We start from the raw sequence: 22,298 nt of genomic DNA on the forward strand, positions 1-22,298 counted from the left end.
TCATGTAATCAGCTGCATAATAGTCATCGCCTACTCACCAATTGTGGAAGCCACCAACAAATACCATACGCCCACCTAACATCCATTATATGGGTTGTAAAAGCGTGGATATCTGATCGAGTGAAATCATTGGCAAATCTTGAAATTAACAACACGCAAATCCATAGAACGCAGATTTAATGCAACACGCAGGACAAGCACGTGATGAAACATTTTTTTGTTTATGCTGGACAAACTTTCAGCAGAAAGGCGATGGCACGGAATTAAGCATTTATTTAATCAGGTCATGCGTGATTGTTATTTACATATTTGTTATTGTATAAATATTAACTCGTTATAAATTAAAAAAATAAAGCTTATCTTATCTAATTTTAATTGCACATCAACAAGACAAATTATATCATATTGTCCAAAATACTAGCTTAATTGAACTTTTCCTCGAATGTAATTATGATTGATTAATATATGGTAATGCCAAACTGAAAGTTTTTTTATTAAACGCATTATACTATAATAATAATAATAATAATAATAATAATAATAATAATAATAATAATAATAATAATAATAATAATAATAATAATAATAATAATAATAATAATAATAATAATAATAAACAACTACTTCCTCTGCGGAGGAGCAACATACATAATGGGTTATTACATTACCTGACCTACAGTCTCAAGAGGTTGTGAGTAAATCGTGTCGGTAAAATTGGAATTGCTTGGTAGGGTCTAGGCATTTTAACTTGTTTACGCCATGTTTACAGGGTTGTTTATAGGTAGATCAATGTTCTGTAATTCACATGATGATTATTCAATCGACGAGGAGTACGGTCTTTATGTACCAATTTACACGATCGAGCGTTGTTTTTTTAGGTTTACTCTTTGCAATCTACGATGAATTACTTATTCAACATCGGCTGAAAATGACAGGGGGGCGTAAGGTTAATAGGATACAATACAATTACAAATATTACATCTCACTGACATTTACATCAAGGAATTACGAACACATCCAGATAGAATCTCCCATGTATGTTTATTTTCTTTTTCAATTCATTTTTTTTGACATTTTTTAATATCTTTCTCATATATACGAAGCGCCAGGGACGACACGTAAATGGATACAGCGGACGCCGTTTGTAGACCCATCTCATGTTGTAAACGACGAGCGATTACACAGCCGAACAGAATTGAACAGACGACATGACATTGATTACAGCTATGTCATTTACGTCGTGTTCGCTTATTATATATATTTCATATTGGCGCCAGCAGACACGATTGATTACCGCCAGAGTTTTTGGGTCAATCCGAGCCGTAGGCAGATTATAATCTGGTAAAATTATAAGTTTACTATTCGAACAAGTCAACGTTTAACGTTATGGATGAAAATATTGAGATAAATGATATGAGTATTGATAATGCTGTACTCGGCATTAATATTATAATATGAAATGAATCTTAAAATTATTTGTTATATTAGACCAATTGTTGAATAAACACCCTAATATACATAATAAGTAAAGCCAAACAACACAATGACCCCCCCCCCCACCCACCCACCAGAAAAAGCTCCACAAATGTAGGAGAATGCAATTTACAGTTTTTTTATATCACATTTGATTCTCAATTTCTGACAACAGACTCCATGATGTCATACTTTACCCATAATCCTTTGCTGAAAAATCAAGATGGCGGTCTACATAAATTGATGAAAAATTGAGAATGAGAAGTGATATAAAAAAACTGTAAATTGCATGTTCTTACATTTGCTGAGCTCTTTCATCGAGGAGTATTATGTTGTTAGCTTTGACTTTCCCTTTAATTTATTGTATTGTCGAAACTATATTGTATACATGTACCTGTACAGTACGTGTATATCGACACGTTACATTCAATTGTGTCATAAAACAAGCATATTAATCATACAATGCACCACATAGAGCGATCATCGAATTTTGAGTTTGCCCTGCACATACTCTCGACATATTTATAATTTATTTACAAATGAGACATAGGAAGAGGGAATCTCGCGCCGTCGGAAGTAAATGGATATGTTTGGTCGCTATACTAGTTCTTATGTAGGTAGGCGGGCGGGGGCAGTATGCCAGAAGGCAGATTAGTAAGATGCAGAAGGTCTCTCTGAAACACATTCAGCTGGCGCACACGTGATAAATACAATAAATGCGATATTTACTATATGAAGGCCGCCATCTCGAATGCAGCATAAAACTAAATAAGAGACAAGTTGTGAAACGCGTTTAATTTTAAGATTCCTACAAATCTGGACACAAAAAAAATCTTTCACAAAAATGCGATCCGTTGGGGCTATATTAAGCCAACCGATAACAATGTTCGACCGAATTCGTCGCTATTGTGTGGAAAAATCCCTTAAATACGAACACCTAATTACACGAAGAACATAGATAAAGAATAATTTATTTGACACACAACTTTGTATGAACAATACATTGCCCATGGTCAAGAAACTAATATATTAACAACACAATAAAAGACACAACAACAACAACAACAACAACAAGAAAAAAAGTTTTAGAAATAATTTAAAATGGAATGAATAAACTTGGCAAGGCTATTGGCAATGAAGCTATCTTTTGTTCCAAGCAATTGCTCAATACCTTGGCTTGAGAGCTCGCTATTAGTGGGGTCATGACAGAGAATTTTTTTTTATTAAAAACAGCACGAGCTTTTGAAATTTCGCTGTTGTTACAGGTGAACATAACATGAACTTCATCACCAATAGCCTGCTTGTCACAATATGTACAAAGTCTTTCCTCTGGAGGTATTCCTTTATAACGCAGGGTTTCAATTGGTAATTAATGGGCAGAAATTCTAAACTTAGTAAAGCTGACTGTAAAGCTGTTTTCAATTTTTTACCTGCTCCAAGAATGGTTCAAATTCATACGTACATGTATGTTTATTTTAGGTCCGTAATTTATTATTTTCAGGTTTATTAATAGTTGGCAACCAGACTTTGTTTTGGTAAATCTGTTTTATAATAGTTTTGAATTCCTTTGAGTCAGTTGAATTTTAGTTATATTTATTAATTTGGTAATAAATGCCGACCATGTATTACCACTCGTATTGTTGTCTACAGTGAATGCACAGTGCAGTAGGTGTTTTGTTCCAATTGATTTTATCCTTTCATAATAATCGAACATTTGGGTACATATGTCAATAACAATTTCGGTTTCAAATACCCCAGGAAAGTGTTCTATGTTCTTCGCGTAATTAGGTGTTTGTATGCAAGGGATTTTTGCACACAAAAACGACGAATTCGACCGAATTTTGTTATCGGTTGGCATAATATAACCCCAACGGATCGCATTTTTGTGAAAGATTTGTATTTTTGTTCAGATTTGTAGGAATCTGAAAACGCGTTTCACAACTTGTCTCTTATTTAGTTTTATGCTGCATTCAAGATGGCGGCCACCATATAGTAAATATTTATTTTATTATCACGTGTGCACCAGCTGACTGTGGTCTGAAAGTCTTTGCAAAGTGCACGTTGCCGGTTGATCCTTTCAGTGCTGTGTCAAGTGTGTTACATTCCACAGAGTCTAGGAGAGTCCCGCGTCCGTACGTTTTTAATTTTAGAAAGCGCTACTGGAAAAGTTGGAACGCAAACTTCATTATCAAGACACAGACAGCATCTTTAATATTCATATTCTAGTCCACATATCACGAATTACTGTCATTCTCAGAAATAAATGTGTATTCGTTATCAGTAATTCACCTTCCATGTAAATTGCGCCCTTCTACTAACAAAGTTCAAAGCGTCATTATTGTTTGATTTGTAGTCGCTGATTCGAATAACGCTATGAGTCATTTTGACGTCACAGTGGTGCCCCATCACTAGAGGGCGCAAATCTATTATAGAAACCCTTTTCTTTAATATCTTCATCTCTGCCGTTAGCTAGCTACTTTTTTTCTTATACCAGTCTCTGTGGTATATAACAGCAAACAATTGTGTCTGTGGAACTACATCAATTGTTTGTAGATGAAATGTCAAAACATTTAAGAGATAAACATTCAAGTCACGTTTCAATTGAAATGCTCAATGATGCATCATTTCTCCCCAAAACGCATGGGTTTAGACCACACTCTCTATATTGAGACTTCCTAATTTCGTGTTCGTGTTCTTCGGCTTCTTGATGTAGTCATTGTATATTTCAAATCGGCGTTTTCGTGAAGCTTTGTGTTTGTATCATTATGCCGCTACCGCCCCATGTACAATGAGAAATGATAGGTATACCTGTTTGCCGCGGGGCAAATAGAAATGTTTTGAGTGGGGAACCAAAATCAGGAAGCCGGCTATCAAAGTTGAAATACGTTTCAGGAAGCATGTTGATTCTGTTTTTTTGTTAAAAGTGTGTTCGGAAAAGATTAAAGTGTGACGGCGGACGTAAACAATTCATACTACATGCATTACATCATTACACCGCGGGGATAGAGGGTATACAGTGAACGCGGCTGAAGGCATAACATATATATATTACATATAGGGGTGAATATGAACAAAAATATTCAATGACGTTGTAAATGGTGAAATTCCGGTATGTAGGGCGTGGTATACATTATTTGTTGTTTCACGAATTATGCGAACTGAGAACATCTTCTGTCAGAAATATTTTTCAATGATAGGGTAATCTTTTTCTGACAAACGAGCTGTAAATAGTTCAACGATGTGCTTTGAACAAGAATATTTAATATTAAAACTGTTGTTTGGTACTGCTATGTTGATGAATACATTGGACTATTATTTCTCTTGACCTGGAAACGTTGTTCGTGTAGCTCACATCTAAATATTCGCATTCTCTAATAAGCTTATGCACTGGTTGTTCTGGTACATGCAATAACAAGTCATTGTCGATGACATAGTCCCCGTCCAGTTTTTTTTAGTTACTTTTAAAAACAGTGACAGATGTAGATTATAATTAAATGCTGTAGGAGTATTCAGCATGTTAATATGTTACCCTTCCAGTAGAGAACTTTCATTAAGTAAATCTAAGTATGAAATTAAAACATGGTCACCAGCCAGCATTTTGAATTAAATTACAATTCAGACGTTTATCAAAACCATTATCTATAATATTCAAACCAAGTTTGAATAAAATTCACAATGTCCGAAAAATGATTGACATGTTCAAATGTTTGCAGGTCTAAATTGGCCACCAGTTTGTCAGAGGTCGATATGAAAAACAAATGTTCGTGTTTACTATTGGAGAACCTTTCTTTGTAATTAAGGACCTTCTTCCAAAGATAACATTTATAAAATGATTTTAGCGTATATAAGCAGTCAATCAAGGCAATTGCTGTTGCAATCTGATTAAAATCTGATGTAGTGTACGGGCTTTAATTATTTTGGCTATAAACTTATTTTAATTTTATTTTTTATTACTTTTGTTATTAATGCCTTTTTATTTTATTATTTTACTTTGATTTTGATTTTGTGATTTTTTTTAATTCCGCCCTACCTACATCTGAACCGATGCCTATGTAACGAGATTTCAACGAGATCCACTATCAACGATTTTAGTCAACGAATCACAAACCTCTTTCTATAGCGCACATGATGACGTCACCGGGCAGAGCCTGGTGGCAAACACACAAATAAAATGGCGGATTATACCGACCGAGAAAAACACGGCTTTTCGGTAAGTTTATCATTGTCAAATGCAACGAAAGTCATTTTTATGTTAATATTGTGGCTCGAATGGTTCGACTTTAGATCGTTTTTTTGCATAGTTATTCTGGGAGTGACGATTTTGTTTCCACCGGTTCGACCGAACACCAGTGTCTTTTTCCAGTCGCCTGCCCTGGAGACGGGTGATGTTTTGCTGACATTCGGGCCAAAATCGTCTACGGTATTGAAGCCTTAGCTGTAAATATTCATCAAATTTTATCAACATTTTGTACATTATACAATAACACTTTATTAAAGTAATTGAGCTGATTTGGACTGGAATAAAATGTTTTTTATTTGGAACACATCGCAATTGATCAGAAAATATTGTTTTGCTCCAATTTTCTGCGTCGATGCCGTGGGCCGGTGACCGCTATACAATTTAAAATCAGTTTGCATTGTTTACTATAGCTGTTTACAGTGTTCTAATCATTACGATTTACTTTTTTTTTGCTTCCATTCTAGATAATTATGCTCAGTGATGTAAAATTGAAGCGATGACTGAATGAACGAACCTTGGCTGGCGAAGATGTATCTGGAAGTGTACACATTTGTTGGAAGTGACAAAAATATTCAATGAAATGACAACAATTGTAAAATGCTGTGGAATTTCTTTCTCAAATAAAAATATACTAGCAATTTTCTATTAATGGTTTATTCAAGTGGGCAAAATATAAATGTACAGAAAGATTGCCCGTATACACTGAAAAGTAAGCAACCGACAGCCTTTATAAAAGGGGGACTGTGATTGGCTGTTACTTACGCGAGATTTGAACGGGACTTACATAGGCGTCGGATCAGATGTAGGTAGGGCGGAATTAAAAAAAATCAAAATCAAAGTAAAATAATAAAATAAAAGGGCATTAATAACAAAAGTAAAAAAAAAAAATTATAACAAGTTTATAGCCAAAATAATTAAAGCCCGTACACTACATCAGATTTTAATCAGATTGTTGCTGTTGTTAACCCTGTAAGTTCAATTCCTATTATGTCGTCTTCATACCCACAGCTAAAGCATATTCAAGGGAGAAATAAAAATATAACCAACTCGACTACCAAATATGGGGATTTAGCACTTTTTCATCAAAATTGATCGTGAGAAAAGGGGATATGTAAAAAATATGCAAAAGAACAAAATGGCCGCAAGTCAGCGAAATTTGTTCGAATCACGAAGAAAATGACGTACACATGTAATCCAATATCTATGATCATCACACCAACTTTGATCAAAATCGTCATGGTCCTGTCCGAAAAACAGCTGCTGACACGTTTGAGAATCAAAAATAGCAAATTTTATGTTCAGAATGGCCTCTAGTCGATCATATTTGTTCCGAAAAACATCATGTATTGTCTGTGTGTAAAGTCCGAATGAGATCGGTTAATGACTGTTTCAGATATGACTCCGGAAAGACAGACGGACCCCAAATGAATAGTCCCTGTTTTCGGACACATCGTGAGCGTGTGATGCTCTCAGCTCCACCAAGATACAAACAGCGTGACAGTGCCGCCATGCTGCTCTGGGAGATCGCCATGCTTGGCTGACACCGTCACGCTCAAAATCATTACCACCATGCTTGATTTCCGCACCTTTACTATTTCCGTAGCTTTTTTACCATGAGACTCGTCCTCGCTGTTCTTTTAAGCCATAAACAATAATAACCAACGGAAGTTAGATAGCTCATTTTTAGTGTATTTGGGACAGCATCTACTTCTTGTAAGTTGTAGCACATTCCCTCTGTCTAGTAATTCTATCAGATAGAGGGAATTGTGGTTGTAGTCTAATTAAGGAATGCCCTGATCAAGCCACAGCCGATGTATGATTTATCCAATGTCGAAAGGAAATCGTAAAAGAAATCGAAAAAAAAATCAAAATGCTTCCCCATCGTAACTGCTTTATTGAAATTGGTAGAACATCACAAATGCATTCGTATGAGGCAGCCTGTGCGGTACCTTGCCGATCGCACTCCAAGCAAACAAAAAACAAACATCGTTTGAAGAAACGCTGTTTCCAATGAAAGTACTAATGTATGAAAAAGCGATGAGTCAACAAACCGTAGCAGGCTCTGCGTAAAGCCAAGAAAAGTCGATGCCAAAAAGTTCAACTTGCTTTCCATCATTGTTGGTGACCTTTATTTGGCCTACCTTATTTGCAGACTGCAGCCTATAAGCCGCTGGTGGCGAACTATTTATAATGCTATTTTGCGACAATAATGTATTCTGGGTAGCTCCGTATTGATTGCGATAACATACAAGGCTGCCATATTTACGATCGCCGCAACGTTCAGTTTCCACCTCGGCCAGGGAAAGTTATACAGTTCCGTTTGTTATTGTTGTCAATTAATCAAGAATACTCCATTTCATACTTTGCCACTATTTCTGCACAACAAATAGCTGATGGATAACTTATATTTACGATGCGTCGTTTATAAATTAATTAAACCATTTGATATGACCATTTTATATATAATCTGTATGACCTGCAATATATGTACCGTACACACATCATATTGAAACATATATAGGAAGTATTGGCATTATAGTATATATATATATAGTGTAGATACGAGAGTCGATTATTCCAAAACAAAAGTGCTCAATACAAAGTATATGTAGAGCGGGTGAATACAGTGATAGAGGAATTAATACACAACTACATGAATATTGAAACTCAACAGCACTGTTTCGTAAGGTACAAGTACCTCACTCATCAGGAGCTTTATGTTTAATCATTCACTGCACCAAAGAGCATACATTATAAGTTTCGGAAATTAACATATTAATTAAAATTAAATAGAAAGTTTAATTGTTACATATTAGAGCTTTTGATCTGTGTCGGCATGATGACACGAGTTCATTTCTTTTGTTTAATGTGGAGTGGTGGGGTCTAAAAATTATGATGAATTTTTCTTTCAAACATAAAATACATCGTTTGCTGGAGCTATTATACGGGCTACCGCGAGCAAGAATTTTCCATTGTATTTTATATTCAATATCTTTTTCTTTGAGTGACCAGACGTGTTTACTTAGTTCTGTCGCATTTCTGGAGGCCTGATTGCGAAATGGTTTCTGGTTTCTGTATCTTGTTTTGAACTCATTGCCAGTAAGTCCGACGTACGTTTCACTGGTGTGGTCTAAATCCTCAGCTAGTACGGACTAAATGCTAAACTTACCTCGGGGTAAGCGTCCCAAAAGCCATTGTATTTAAGGTTCATTTGGAAGATTTACTATTATATTTATAGCTTTTCATTTCGGTATGGCATTACCTACATGACAATCAACGCGAGAACACCAAGAGATATTGTTCTCGAGAAAAAAAAAAGTGAATCGACGATGAGACGTTGTGCTACTTCCATTTATTCTAGAATCTCATCTTTTTCTAAATTTGCTTTGGTATTGTTTTATAACCGTGAGTAATCATACTTAAAATGAATGAAGTTTTTTTGCACAATTCAGTGGGAATCTTTCTACTTGTATCAACATTTAAAATGAACCTTCGCATAAATATACTCTATTCCTTAACGTCATCGACTCACATATTTTCCCCTGATTGTCGGCGATGCCAACTGTTCATTAGATTAGATTAGATTTGATTTGATTAGACGATAATTATCCGATAATGATTTGCAATGTATAGACCCCGATAGTTATGGGTAATTGCCTGACCCTTGTATGACCCTACAATGACAACAACTGTATGCCACTCCAATACTTGAGGGCGCAATACCATCCGAGGTTCTGAAAACTTGAATAGAATTGTCGCGGTTTTTTTGCCCACTGAATTCTGGAATGTTAACGCCCCACACATTTTTTTTGTTGTTGCAATTTTGCGTACCGGTGAAGTGCGCCACAAACGGCAGAATGAAGACATGCTTATTTTCTGTTTCAGAGGAAGGACGTTTCGCCTATCAAATGCATGTGCAAATAATAACAAGAGAACTGGTGATGGTTGTAGAACCATAACTGCCTCAGCTCAAAGATTGTTATGTAATACAGGGGAATGTATTCTAGTGTTACCTCTGTGTAATTTACAATATATCTGCATTAACCTTCACTGTGAAGTACAATATGGGAGTTGACTTAAATGACTGGTAAAAGCAAGGCTGGTCAAATTCTTCGAAATAGTAGTTAGAATTTCCAGATACGCAATCGACACATTGTGAGATATCAAAATATGGATGATAAACAGCAAGTGATATTTCCAGAGATGTAGTTGGAATTGAAGCAAAGGAGTGGCCTATTAATCCATGAAACATACTCACACATATCCGTACATATCATCCTGTCTTATTGTGTGTGGGCAAAGCTGTCATGCACACAATCGGAAAAATATTTATGAATAATAAAAACTGAAAATAAAAACTATGAACAAATAATAAGGAAAATACGTGATATGCAGTTTCCAGAAAATTATTACAAGTCCCAGAAGTGCATACGAGTCGTCAAAACGTACAGTTTGGTGACAGTTGGAAATGATACCAAGATTTAACAATTCCGTAAGAACATCGCAATGTTCTGTTAACACATAAAACGGGTGTGCATTGGTCGAATTTTGTAAAGGAACCTGTATATATTTTGACAATAAACCCATCATTCATATTGTGCAAATACAAACAAGACATTAAACCTTCTTGATAGTAACAAGTAAGTGTTGTTTAAACCCAAATGAGAAGTCTGGCGTCACAGCGAATACTTCTAGCGAGTCACCCCCTAAAAACGTCATTACTGTGCCAATGACATTGAACTTTGCTCTTCCATAAAGCAGCAGTTTCCATCTTCAAATAATCAAAATAAACTTGATACCCTGGCGAAGAATGTCTATTGTTTCACAGTGACTGTCCCAGGGGATTTTCGTCTTCTCAACTTCTCAAGATAAACGTCCTCGGGTTGTTTTGTGTACATGTTTATTGGCAGCATTTCTTGCATTAATTTCCATTGCACAAAAAAAAGAAGCAAATACTGTTACTGAAGCACAGAATTTGCATGAATTTTTCTTCCCGGCCATTCACGCAAACTGCAAACGAAGTCTTTTACCTCATCCATAGTTGTTGACACTTTGCAACGGCCTTCAAGTTGATGGATGTATTGTGACGTATTTTGACCCCGGATTCTGACCAAGCGTTCTGGCTACATGTACTGCCTTTTCATACCAGTTCAATTTCCTTTCATTATTACATCCAAATGTCATAATATTTAATATTTAAAACCAATCTTTATTTAACAGTCACTTTAGTTTTCACTTTTCTAAAATTATTTTATTGATCAAAAGACTTTTCACTCCCATCATGCAATCTCCCATAGTATTTCCGCAGACACAGCGGCGATCGCCAACATACTACAAATAACCTCGCTCTCAGGAGCTGAGGAATTTGGATCACAACGACAAATTATAAAATCAGATGCAGGTGCTTGTCATACCAGGCGGTCGGACCAATCAGAGAGCAGCTTTTTTGTTTTGACATATTTTTCTTTCGATGTATCAAAATCAGCCTTGATTAAATGCTTCGACTCAATGTTATAGATTTTTCAGTCACGATGATATACGGCATCTAGTCTAAGCTACAGGTGGATCTGGGTTGTTTGTGACGCTGTGACTAGACTAAGATTAGGGCCATTTCATGCATATGGTGGGCCTAAAGACCGTTATATCACTCTTGGTCATGTGATCAACTCTTCTGGTCGTACCAATATAGTGCTGTAGGAGTCATTGTCAAGAGGTCTAAAAATATAAAGACGCCACCCAACCCCCTCCGTGCGTGTGTGTATTCTGGTTACCACATGAACAAGCACACAGTATAACTTCAATACTTTCGTGGGTGAATCACAATATTCAAATAATCCTGAGTGTTATGATAGTTATGATAAACATATCAGTTCATATACAGATGGAAGGAATCGTTTAAATAGATTATATAACATTTATTATGCACGCAATGTACGTAAAATCAAACATTAAATAATAACGATAGCTATGTTGGTTGACAACGTAAAGTAATGAAGTTCAAAATAATATTAAGTTCCCACTAAATTATATTAAACAAGTCATTGTCAATGACACGTCCCCGTTCCGTTCATATTTGAGTGACATATACATTCAAAGCAGATCATGACCGAAATCTGATCCGAAATGCACCTGCATATGTACAACACATTTTACTAAATCTGAACAAAATCCATCCATGCATGACTGAGATCCGGTTCCGGAATTGTGAAAATACGTGATTTTGATGCATTTTCAGCCTTAAAATGGCCATCATTCAGCTATTGTTAAGCGGATCATGAAACAAATGCACATATCTCTTTGTGACATGATGTACCATGTGTGTGTAAAGTTTGAACTTGATCAATCCAGACATGTCTCGGATACGGTTCCAGAACTGAAGTTTTTAAAACAAAATGGCCGCCAGTCGGCCATTTCGAACTTAATCCGAAAAAAAAATGACGAGCATCAAGGTTCTATTATGTTTAATGTATGTACCAAATTTGAACAAAATCCGTTCATGCATAACTGAGATCCGGGTCCGGAATGTTGGAAATGTGCGATTTTGATGCATTTTCGGCCTTAAAATGCCCGCTATTCGGCTATCGTTAATCGGATCATGACAAAAATGCATGTGCATATATCCCATATAATGTGTGATGTATGAGTGAAGTTTTGAAGTTTAATAAAGAGTTCTTTCGGATTAATATAAAACGTTATAATCCCCCAATTTCTCATTATAGTCACTCAGTTCGCCAAGCACAAACATGAACCTTCCCCACAGGCTTGGGTTAACATAACATGGGAAGTAGTGATGGTATCTGGGGGCAAATAGCAAGGGAGCAATGTATCAACCCCAGTCCTTGGGTCTGTCAATGCACATGAATTCCATTAAATTGTACAACCAAATTGTCTGGGGAGGTAGCAGCGAGTTGTTTCATGGATAAGTCTACTCACCTCAGCCATAAAGTCAGCTGTGAACTGTTTAACATATCAGAAAGAATTTGTTTTAGTATACCTACCCGCCGATCCACATCAACCAGGGCCTCGGCAATAGGCGATCCAGTCACGGTCCCACCAAATTGACTACCACATGTCTGTAAAGGGTGTCAACCATAGGCACATCTTCAAGTGACGCCTTTTTATTTGCTTAACAGTCGTTCTGCCAAATAGTGTGTGCTTTACGTTGGATGTCACCATGCACAAAGGGCCAATAGAACTGGGTAAAGATAACTTTTCTCTCAGTTTTTTTTTTTGATTCCAAATGTCTGGTTGAAACGTGTCCTAATTTTATCATCCAAATACATCCAAACAAAATGCTGCATTATTTCTCTACCATGCTTAGACAGTGGGAGATTGATACCTCCTGTACCTTATCTACTTATTCGTGCTCCTTCCCATGATAGTCACATAAATTTGTGATAAAGTCCTATAGCAGCCAAACTAAAGGATTCTTTAAGTTGTAATGAGATGCTGTGTGTGCATACATTAGTTCAATAACCTTTCAAAAACTCGTGAGTAGCCTTTGGAGGGAATATTGTTATATGCACTGCTACAAAGACCTAAACTTTGAACAAGTAATATTGTTATAATTAAAGAGGAGCAGAGGTGTGGCTTTTGGCACTCTGTACATGAATTCTGTCGATAAAAATAACTTGTATGTGCTGCGAAATGCCCTAAATATCGGGTATAAAACGGGCTGTGAAGCAGACGACAAACGTCCGCTTTTCCTGGCGTCATTTCGCCTCTAGAGGGCCAGTCAAATAACGTCATCAGTGAACACTGATAATTGAACCCATTCATGCTAGCATGGAGCTAAAAAAAGATGCTAGTATGTCAATCCCATAGAAATGCTACTATGAAAGACCTTGTTAACTGACTACTTAAAAGTTGAAACATGGCGAGGTGTTGTGTTATGAATGCCATAATGATTCGGGTTAAGTTTCTCGAAATCCCAAATAAAAAATCATATTGTTGGTTGCGAGAAATCGGCAGAAGAACTAACCTGAAAATGAAGACACGTACAGCGCTCTAGCTATAGTAAACAGTGAGTAAATAAATATTGTTTGAGTTAAAAACTAAATTGGAAATACGCTAATATCACTTGAACTACAGTAATCATTTCGCCCAACTTTCCACTTTTAATCAACCGCTACGGCGTTTGATTAATATTAATAATAAAAAAAAACACACACACACGTAAGGCCAGAGGGACTGTCGACAGTCTACTGTCAGACGGCGTCATGAAATCTATGCATAAAAGGCGGGCGACCTGCGGCTGTTTGATTTCCTACTTTCTCCTAAGCTAGCGATTGGTGAGAATGGTTATTAATATATTACCCGATGCACTTGTAAATCGGACAGTCAATACCGCAATTGTGTTGAAACATTTTTGGGGCAGTAAGTAAAGTCAGAATATTGTTTAAAATATTCCATCCCAATCAAATCTAGGTCAAAGGGTCAAATTGCGTGCATATAATTATAGATAGTTAAAAACTAAATATATTTGAATGTTTGACGGCTATTCAACGTTTGTGCAAACTAGAATAAAAAAGGTAGTGTATACAATAGCGATATGACGGAGATATCATGGCATTTGTTTACAATATTGTACCGGCTCTAGTATTTGACACAGATGAAGTTGTTCGCGAACGATACAGAGTGGTATAGATTTGATTTGAAGAGCCGTTCAGAATTTTCTTTGTATATCCCCAAACATTTTGACTACTCCTGTGCCGGTGACCAGTGTTTGGGCGAGCGGTCGGTGTCTTCAATAAGCGAGCGAGAGGGAAAAAAAAAACGATAAAAATGTGGTAGTTTTCCGGTCGGAAAATACAACTGTGGTTCAAGTGATATTAGCATATTTCTCATTTAGTTTTAAATCGTACAATATTTATTCACTCACTGTTTACTATAGCCAGAACGCTGTACTGTCTTCACTTTCAGGTTAGTTCTTCCGCCGATTTCTCGCATCCAAAAACGTGATTATTTTATTTGGGATTTCGAGAAACATAACATGAATCGTTATGGCATTCATAACACAACACCTCGCCATGTTTCAACTTTTAAGTAGCATTTCTATGGGATTGACGTACTAACATGAATGGGTTCAATTATCAGTGTTCACTGATGGCGTAATTTGACTGGCCCTCTAGAGGCGAAATGACGCCAGGAAAAGCGGACGTTTGTCGTCTGCTTCACAGCCCGTTTTATACCCGATATTTAGGGCATTTCGCAGCACATACAAGTTATTTTTATCGACAGAATTCATTCATAGATCTCAGATTTCATGTACAGTGTCAAAAGCCACACCTCTGCTCCCCTTTAAGCAACAATGTATGCAACAACCTCAGATACAAGCAGGTGTATTCAAAAAAATTTATACAAATAGAGTATTTATAAAATCCAGTTAAGGATTGAACGCTCTTAAAAGAGTGGACATGATCATATGTGATGGTCACATTGTGAATGAATATATTTGTCACACCATGCATGGTCTCAGAAGCCCGGGTCTGCATCACTGGGCAAGAAGAGAACGCTCTCATTACCAGAACAAAAAAAGAATATTGAAATTATCAAATGCTTTATTAATACTACATACAACTGCAACAGAAAATACATGAATTTTTAGGCCTGCTTTCTTTGGTGCTTAACTCAATCTTTTTTTTAAGCTTTCATCAAATACACAATCTCTAATAAAGAACGTTGGAAAAAACTTTACCAAACCCATACACAGTGTTAGACTTATCTGGACTTTGGAACACTGAAAACTTATCACTTTTAAGATTTTAATTTTGTAAATTTTTTTTTCAATGAAAATATTAATGTTTAAGCAATTTTTGTAAATTTTGCGTGGTACTCAAAGGACATACCCAGTCACACACAAGTAAAACAAAATTCATGCCATCAGTAATTGTCTTTCTGTGAAAAATGAAACCAATAAGGAATATCCTATAAACTTTATAACCGAAATTGAAACCCTTGTGTGACAATTGCAGGATTTACAAATGCTTGAATTGTTGAATACAACTATAAGCCCAGATAAGTTCATTGTCAAATCCACACAGCTTGGTTAATCATTAGAATAATCTTGTATGCAGAAATAAATGTTTCAAGTCAAAACAAATTCCAGGTGATATTTTGTCAAATGTTAATTATAAAATATTTAAATGTTCATAAATTTTATTTTTTACACGAATCAATAACTTTTTCGTAAGTTTGTTCAGACAAGCTAGTTGATGAGCCAATGAGTGAACATTATTGGAAGTAAATATAGGCCAAAATATATACAATGTGATACGTTTAGTTTCCCTAACAGGATTATGATTAATGATTATCACAAGCTGTGGATAATATGTAAAAATATTGTGAACAATTCAGAAATTCAAAACATTTAAACAATTCCTTTCACTCAAAATTACAATTTGCTTTTTTGGTGGGTTTGACAGTTTACTCTTGAACTAGTCATTATAAACACCGTGAAAGCATGTCATGTGCACCATTTCCACTCAATAGGATATAAAACCATAATAAAATAAATAAAATTATTAAAATCTCCCAAAAATTGTTTATCCATTGGGTGACGACCATGGCACAGTTTAACAGCGACCACAGCAATACTGACTAAAATTAGAGACTTTGTGGTAACAAAAATGGCTTATCAAATTTAAAGATACATATATAGTACTTTTTTTACATCAAAAAGATCCAAAACAAAGTAAATATAAATAGAAAGGATCAGAAAGGTTTGTTATTGCAACTGGTCAATGCTGACCACTCGCACGATTCATAAGCATGGTAATTAGCCATCAACACTACAATACCAAAAACGAGTATTTTCGAGAACATTTCTTTGAATAATCTACACTAAACCTAAAATAATGGCCTGTAATAAATTTGATTTTCATGGTCTCCAGGATGCCTTAAATAAACACTTTACTGTAGGCATCTTGAAGACCTATGGAAGAACATATTATAGGCCATACTTGCACAATTCAGAGAAACTAAATTGTAACATTTAAATTAGTGAAAAGTCGTGTATCCACTTTAACAAGTTTGGCAAAATTACCATTGCTACAAAGTCTCAAATTTGCATCAGTATATACAAGTTAGTCTTGCCTTGCCTTTGGCATAATCTTTTAGTCACATTAAAAATTGAGTGCATCAAGAAAAACAAAAATATAATGCAAGCTATGCAAACAGGTTTTGGAAGACATCTGCATATTCCGCCTGTAAGTGAACTTGCTTGCACTACAAAAAATGAAAAAAAAAAATGGACAAGCCTTAAAACCATCTGTGTGGCTGCCACTTAAAACAAAAATGGTAGAAAAATAAAAAATGACCCTCGCAGGATCACATAAACAACCATATATGCTATTATATATAAAATTACATTTTTTCAATATTTTCAGGATTTAAATCTTTTTTAAAGATAAATAACTTTTTTTTATAGTTTTCTCTCGAGTACAATGAAAATAAGCCACAAAATGAGAAATATCTAAAGCTATATAAACAGTATTTGCACCTCTGAAAGCTGGCAGTTTTTTTTTTGTTAACCTATCAGTTTTGATGTTTACAACACCTTAGGTCTTGTATAGACCATGCATCTTCTTGGCAATCGCTATCCTGGACCAGACAGTTCATTTAATATTATTACTTCTTTGTACTCTTAGTGATATGTACACTTAAGTTATAGAAGCCCAACGAGCATTTAAATGCATATTAACTATCTGGTGTTTCCTCATCCTACAAAGAAAGAAAAAAAGCAATTTATGTTAGTACAATGCATCTGAGTTAAAATATGTGGTATGGTTTGAAATGATCAAATGAAACCGTATACAACAAGAGGGAAATTTGTTCAATGAGGGTCCCCTTATACACAGTATACGCAATTACAAGTTAGCTGCAGAAAACCGATATTGACCTTTGTGTGATTCACCCGTCAGTTTTAAAAACCAGTACACCGTAATATATGCAATGGATTTTAATTTTACTATTTCCACTGGTACATGAAATCTAAATTAAATCTACATAAAATTATGGAAAATCTATATGCAACTGGCAAATGCATGAATTTAAATTGCAAACAGTCAATATACTCAAGATTGAAATTTATTGAAGTTAGTTAACTAGGGAAAATTACATCTGGCTAATTACAAGTTTTCAGAAACAATAAAATAGAAAGATGTTTGCTTTTTTTTTTAAACAAAGGCCAATTAAGCGTGGGTTGGGTACTCTTAAATGGAAGAAGGTGGAAGAACAAATCTGAGAGTTGATCAGTTCTATCATACAGCAAATACAGACTTATTCCAATTTAAGTAAAAATACTCACATGCTTTTCCATCACTGAGAGACCAGAAATATTTTCCATCAAACTAAAGCACTCTATATTGCCATTTTCACCTTCTGGATAATACCAATCCGCCTCTTCTTCTAGTAACATTTCTTCCATGCAGGCTTCCATGAACTCCTCTTCTTGCAGTTCTTCCAGAACCTTTAATTAAGTACCCAACAAAATAAGCAATGCGATAGAGGTCCTCGACTTAAACACACAGCTGCCTTATTAACACTTTAGATAATTTTGTCTTAGATGCTCAAAGACTAGCTTTCTAATGAGTTTCTTCCATAATTTTCCTCAATTCTTATCAACAGGCACTAGAGCAAGAAGAAATCTACATACATAGTCTTATTTATAAACTTGTAGCAATTTAAGCAAGTTGAAATTGTTTTGTAAAACAGGAAAAAACTGGCAATCATCTTGTAGCACTAAATAAGCAACGCTTTCACTAAAGGCAAAATTGGCCATCACTCCTAAAATGGGAGTTCAAAGATATCAAGGGTCTTGGACTTTGGTTTGAAGGAGTGCGATAGACTAGAGAGTCAGCATACAATCATTGAACTAAGGGACAACGTCAAAAGATCGATGTCGAATAAAAAACTTATTTGCTTTAGTTTGGGTGTGGGTCGTCTGTTTTGACCTTAAAAGGTTTCCATCCTACAAAAACTATTTTATTTGTAGTTCGTTTTTTTTCTATCCAATTATGGACAGAAATAACCGAAAAGGAAAAAATGCATCCAAGACGAGAAAATGGTTTGGTTCGAGTGTAAATATGTGCGTCAAATGAGGTGCATTTGTAAAGTCTTTACACCCACCCGACAACCAACTGCTATGCAATACTACTGTCCAATTATCAATTTGTATTTAATGGTGAATGTAGTCTTGACGCCATGACCAATATTTATCAATTAAGTTTCAGTGGGGGTGGGTGGGGGTTGGAAAAAACTAAAGGAATTAAGTTTTTTATCCAACATCGATCTTTTGACATCGTCCCTAAAAGGACTGTACTAACCAAATACTGAAAAACCATTTATTTTCACATGCATTTAATTTCACTTTTTGATGCTTTGAGCAAATTCACTGAGTTTTAATTTGGCCGATATCTTTCACACCTTATTGACTCACAAAGTTGGGTAAAGTTGACAGATCAGAAAAAAAAATGTATAAACTAAACACCAAATGAGAACAATAGAATAACTTGCCTAACAGTTGCTATATAGGGGGTGGGAGTGAGGACTTGCAACTACATGTGCGATTAATGTGGAGATATCGAACAATAGTATACCTTCTTGTCGAATTCCTCTACTTCCGCCATCCACAAGTATTCCTCGAATGGATTCATTGTCATCATACTCAGAGTACTTGTAATGTTTGAATTGTTGTTCATGTTTATATCACTCATTGACTGACTGTTCACTACTTCTATTGGACCCTTCATAGTTAGTCTGTAAATGTCACCAATGAAAACAAAAAATACCTAGAAAGATAAAATACAAAGAAATTCAGTAAGACTTCCTTAGGACCTTCTCACTTTAACTGTGCCCCACCAGTGCCAGCCCCCATTTCAATTGTACATAGTTACATTGTGTATACATGTAGTTATTTGGAGGGAGATGCTAAATTGTTCGAATTACAAAGTTACAAAAACAGTTACAAAAATGACCCGCCCATATTTTACAAACCATGCCAACTTTGGCAAAACCACGTCTAAATTATAACTCAATGTTCGATTAAAATATAACCAAACTTCGAGTTACGGGCAACATAAATTGCAAATGTTGTTTATCCTCCACATTTAGTAACACCAATTTTAATTAACAGTCAACTGAACATTGAGTTATGGGCAACATATATTTGTTTTGTTCAACGTTTTATGCATTTTTGTCAATATTGCAATACTGCCATTTAATATTTAGAACAAGTTTAGAATAAATTTTGTTGTAAACAACCAACAAGTGATTTACTTGGTAACCTTGTAAAAGGCAAGTCGTATTCTGATAGTACTGTAGAATATTTTATTTTCGCTATTTTCGCTGAAAGGATGATTCTGTGAAAATAAAATCCAGCGAATATACGTTTTTTCCTATATTAAACTCATCAAAAAATCAGTGAAAATAAATTCCATACAAAATGCCCCAAAAGCCTTTTCACGAAAATTAATTCCAGCGAAAATAAAGTATTCCACAGTATATGAAAAAAAAATTATTAGAATGATCCAAAAAGCATTCATAGATTTTCACTGCTTGTCTCCTCACAACAGAACAGAATTGTTATGATTTGCATATTATAGTTAGACATTCAGACAACAGATGTGGCAGTGGGGATTTATGCACAAATAATAACATCCAAATGGAAAAAAAGCTTGAAACACGAGAAGGCATTTGCTACGCTAGGGCTAGGAGTCTAAAATCTATCCACAGAACACCTGTGACATCTTGTTGAATGCACAAATAACATAGAAAGGCAGGTCAACAATGGGCGTCCGAGGCATAACAATGAGATGTCTACAAACATACATTAATTGACCGAGTTAACTACAGCTAGACTCTTGATGAACACAACCTTGTATTTTTGAAACGCACGTGATTCAAGTCAAGAACTTGATGAAGGGCCACTAAAATCATTTTTCAGGTACACAGTGAACTATAGATTTATAAAGTTGATATTAATCAAATGGGCGTGTAGACTAGACATGGGAAAGTTTAATCGTATTTTTAACCAGTCAATGTTTGAATCTGACCAAGTTCGCCGAGGAAAGGAGAGCTGAACGTCCTTGATGCTTTGTTTATTAACGCCCTTGTGTATCAAACGTGCACTGCGTCAATTTTCACCCGCGACAATGCTAGACGTGTTGAATACTAGAAGGCGACCTGTAACGTCTTCACGAGTTATTGAACAAGGAAAAACACCTCCAGTTTTCAGAGAACTGTGGCGAAACATGCTCACAAGTCGAAACAAAAACTCTCCCATATAAACATGACGTAATCTACGATATTTTTGTAGGGTTTCTTTGTGTGCACAGAGCTTGCCAGGGCGACAGACGGACTGTTGCGCAGTAAATAAACTAAATGAGTGAACATTACACATTATTTAGTTTTTTTAAGACGAAACAATGGTCGTGGAGTACGGGGACAGGGTTACTCTGTCGCGGACGTGCAATAGAATATATGGCGTAAACAATGAAGCAAAACACGACTCGACTTGGAGGAAAAATACAACATGGCGGCGAACAAAAACAACTGACCTGAAAAAACAACCGTCAAAGATGTAAAAATACTGCTATCGATTCCTGTTGAGCCCAGTGTTAAATTTATAATGTGCCTATTGTAACACACAAGTTTCTAGAGTTCTTGGTAGGTATTTTCTGGATGAGAAGACAAATTTCTGCAATATTTTCCGCCTCGAATTACTCAACTAACTGGCTGACGAATGACGTACACACTGTTTACGATACTGGTTTTTCCCCACTCTGACTCCGCCCATATTTACTGTTGCACGCTATAGTATCACTCCGCTGCTGTAATGTAGTTGTTATCAAAAACCCACTTAATATGTGTAATTATATCACGAAAAATTTAACAATTAAAAAATGTGTTGAATCTGACGATTTAATGGGAAAAAGGTTGCAATTGTCTGTTGGAAAATATGTGTTAAACAGTTTACATTCGCTGGCCCTGCGGATGAATTTCAATAGGGCATTGCAAAGGCACCTGGATGTTTTGATGACGTAGCAGCTCTGTCAGCATTTTGAATCACTGTGCATATAACATAGCTACTGGAGGACACATCAGCTGTTTTGTTTTGATTATGACTGGTGCTCTATGACTCGTCCTTGACCCGCTTGTGCATTGTTGATTGCCGACACGTCCATTGGTTTTCGGTCCAGACATTGGTCGATTGTTTTAGATCACGGTTTTGGTATTAAATCGTGTTCATGTATCTGAATGAGGACCCTAGTAATTATTGAGTGAAGGCTAACACAATAGGTCATGGCACCTTCATACCTGGAACACTCAAGAAAAATTTAAATCATTAATCTAGGGAGCTTTTGGGATTACAAGTGACTGTCGAGTCAGACGAGTCACCATGAATCATGTGTACGGGGAAATTAAAAACCCACGTATACAAACATCCTTTTACTAGTGAAACGGTATCAGTTTACAATCAGTTTATTAGGATGAGAGGAAGTTGTCGTGATCGAAATCGTTTTTTTTGTGTGTGGAAATGATAGTGTCAAGGTAGAACCATGGTAGAACGAGCTCGGGGCAGGGG

General features: G+C 35.8%; 1 protein-coding gene and 1 long non-coding RNA gene across 2 annotated transcripts; one reads left to right on the top strand and one right to left on the bottom strand.

The window, feature by feature from the left end:
- The first annotated feature begins 5,598 nt into the window (after window positions 1–5,598).
- LOC146737892 (uncharacterized) lies at window positions 5,599–6,282 on the top strand. Its single transcript, XR_014930776.1, has 2 exons — window positions 5,599–5,683; window positions 6,178–6,282. It is a non-coding gene; the product is annotated as an uncharacterized LOC146737892 (long non-coding RNA).
- Window positions 6,283–17,141: 10,859 nt separating this feature from the next.
- On the bottom strand, window positions 17,142–21,472 carry LOC100376484 (polyadenylate-binding protein-interacting protein 2B-like). The gene is made up of 4 exons (XM_002738113.4): window positions 21,271–21,472; window positions 19,312–19,503; window positions 18,021–18,182; window positions 17,142–17,434 (listed from the first exon to the last, which is right to left on the bottom strand). The coding sequence occupies exons 2-4, from the start codon at window positions 19,462–19,464 to the stop codon at window positions 17,411–17,413; spliced, it is 339 nt and encodes a 112-aa protein (XP_002738159.1). The 5' UTR covers window positions 19,465–19,503; window positions 21,271–21,472; the 3' UTR covers window positions 17,142–17,410.
- Between the last annotated feature and the right edge of the window lie 826 nt (window positions 21,473–22,298).

The sequence above is a fragment of the Saccoglossus kowalevskii genome, chromosome 10 (assembly GCF_978046115.1).
Source record: "Saccoglossus kowalevskii chromosome 10, keSacKowa6.1, whole genome shotgun sequence".
NCBI classification, from domain to species: Eukaryota; Metazoa; Hemichordata; class Enteropneusta; family Harrimaniidae; genus Saccoglossus; species Saccoglossus kowalevskii.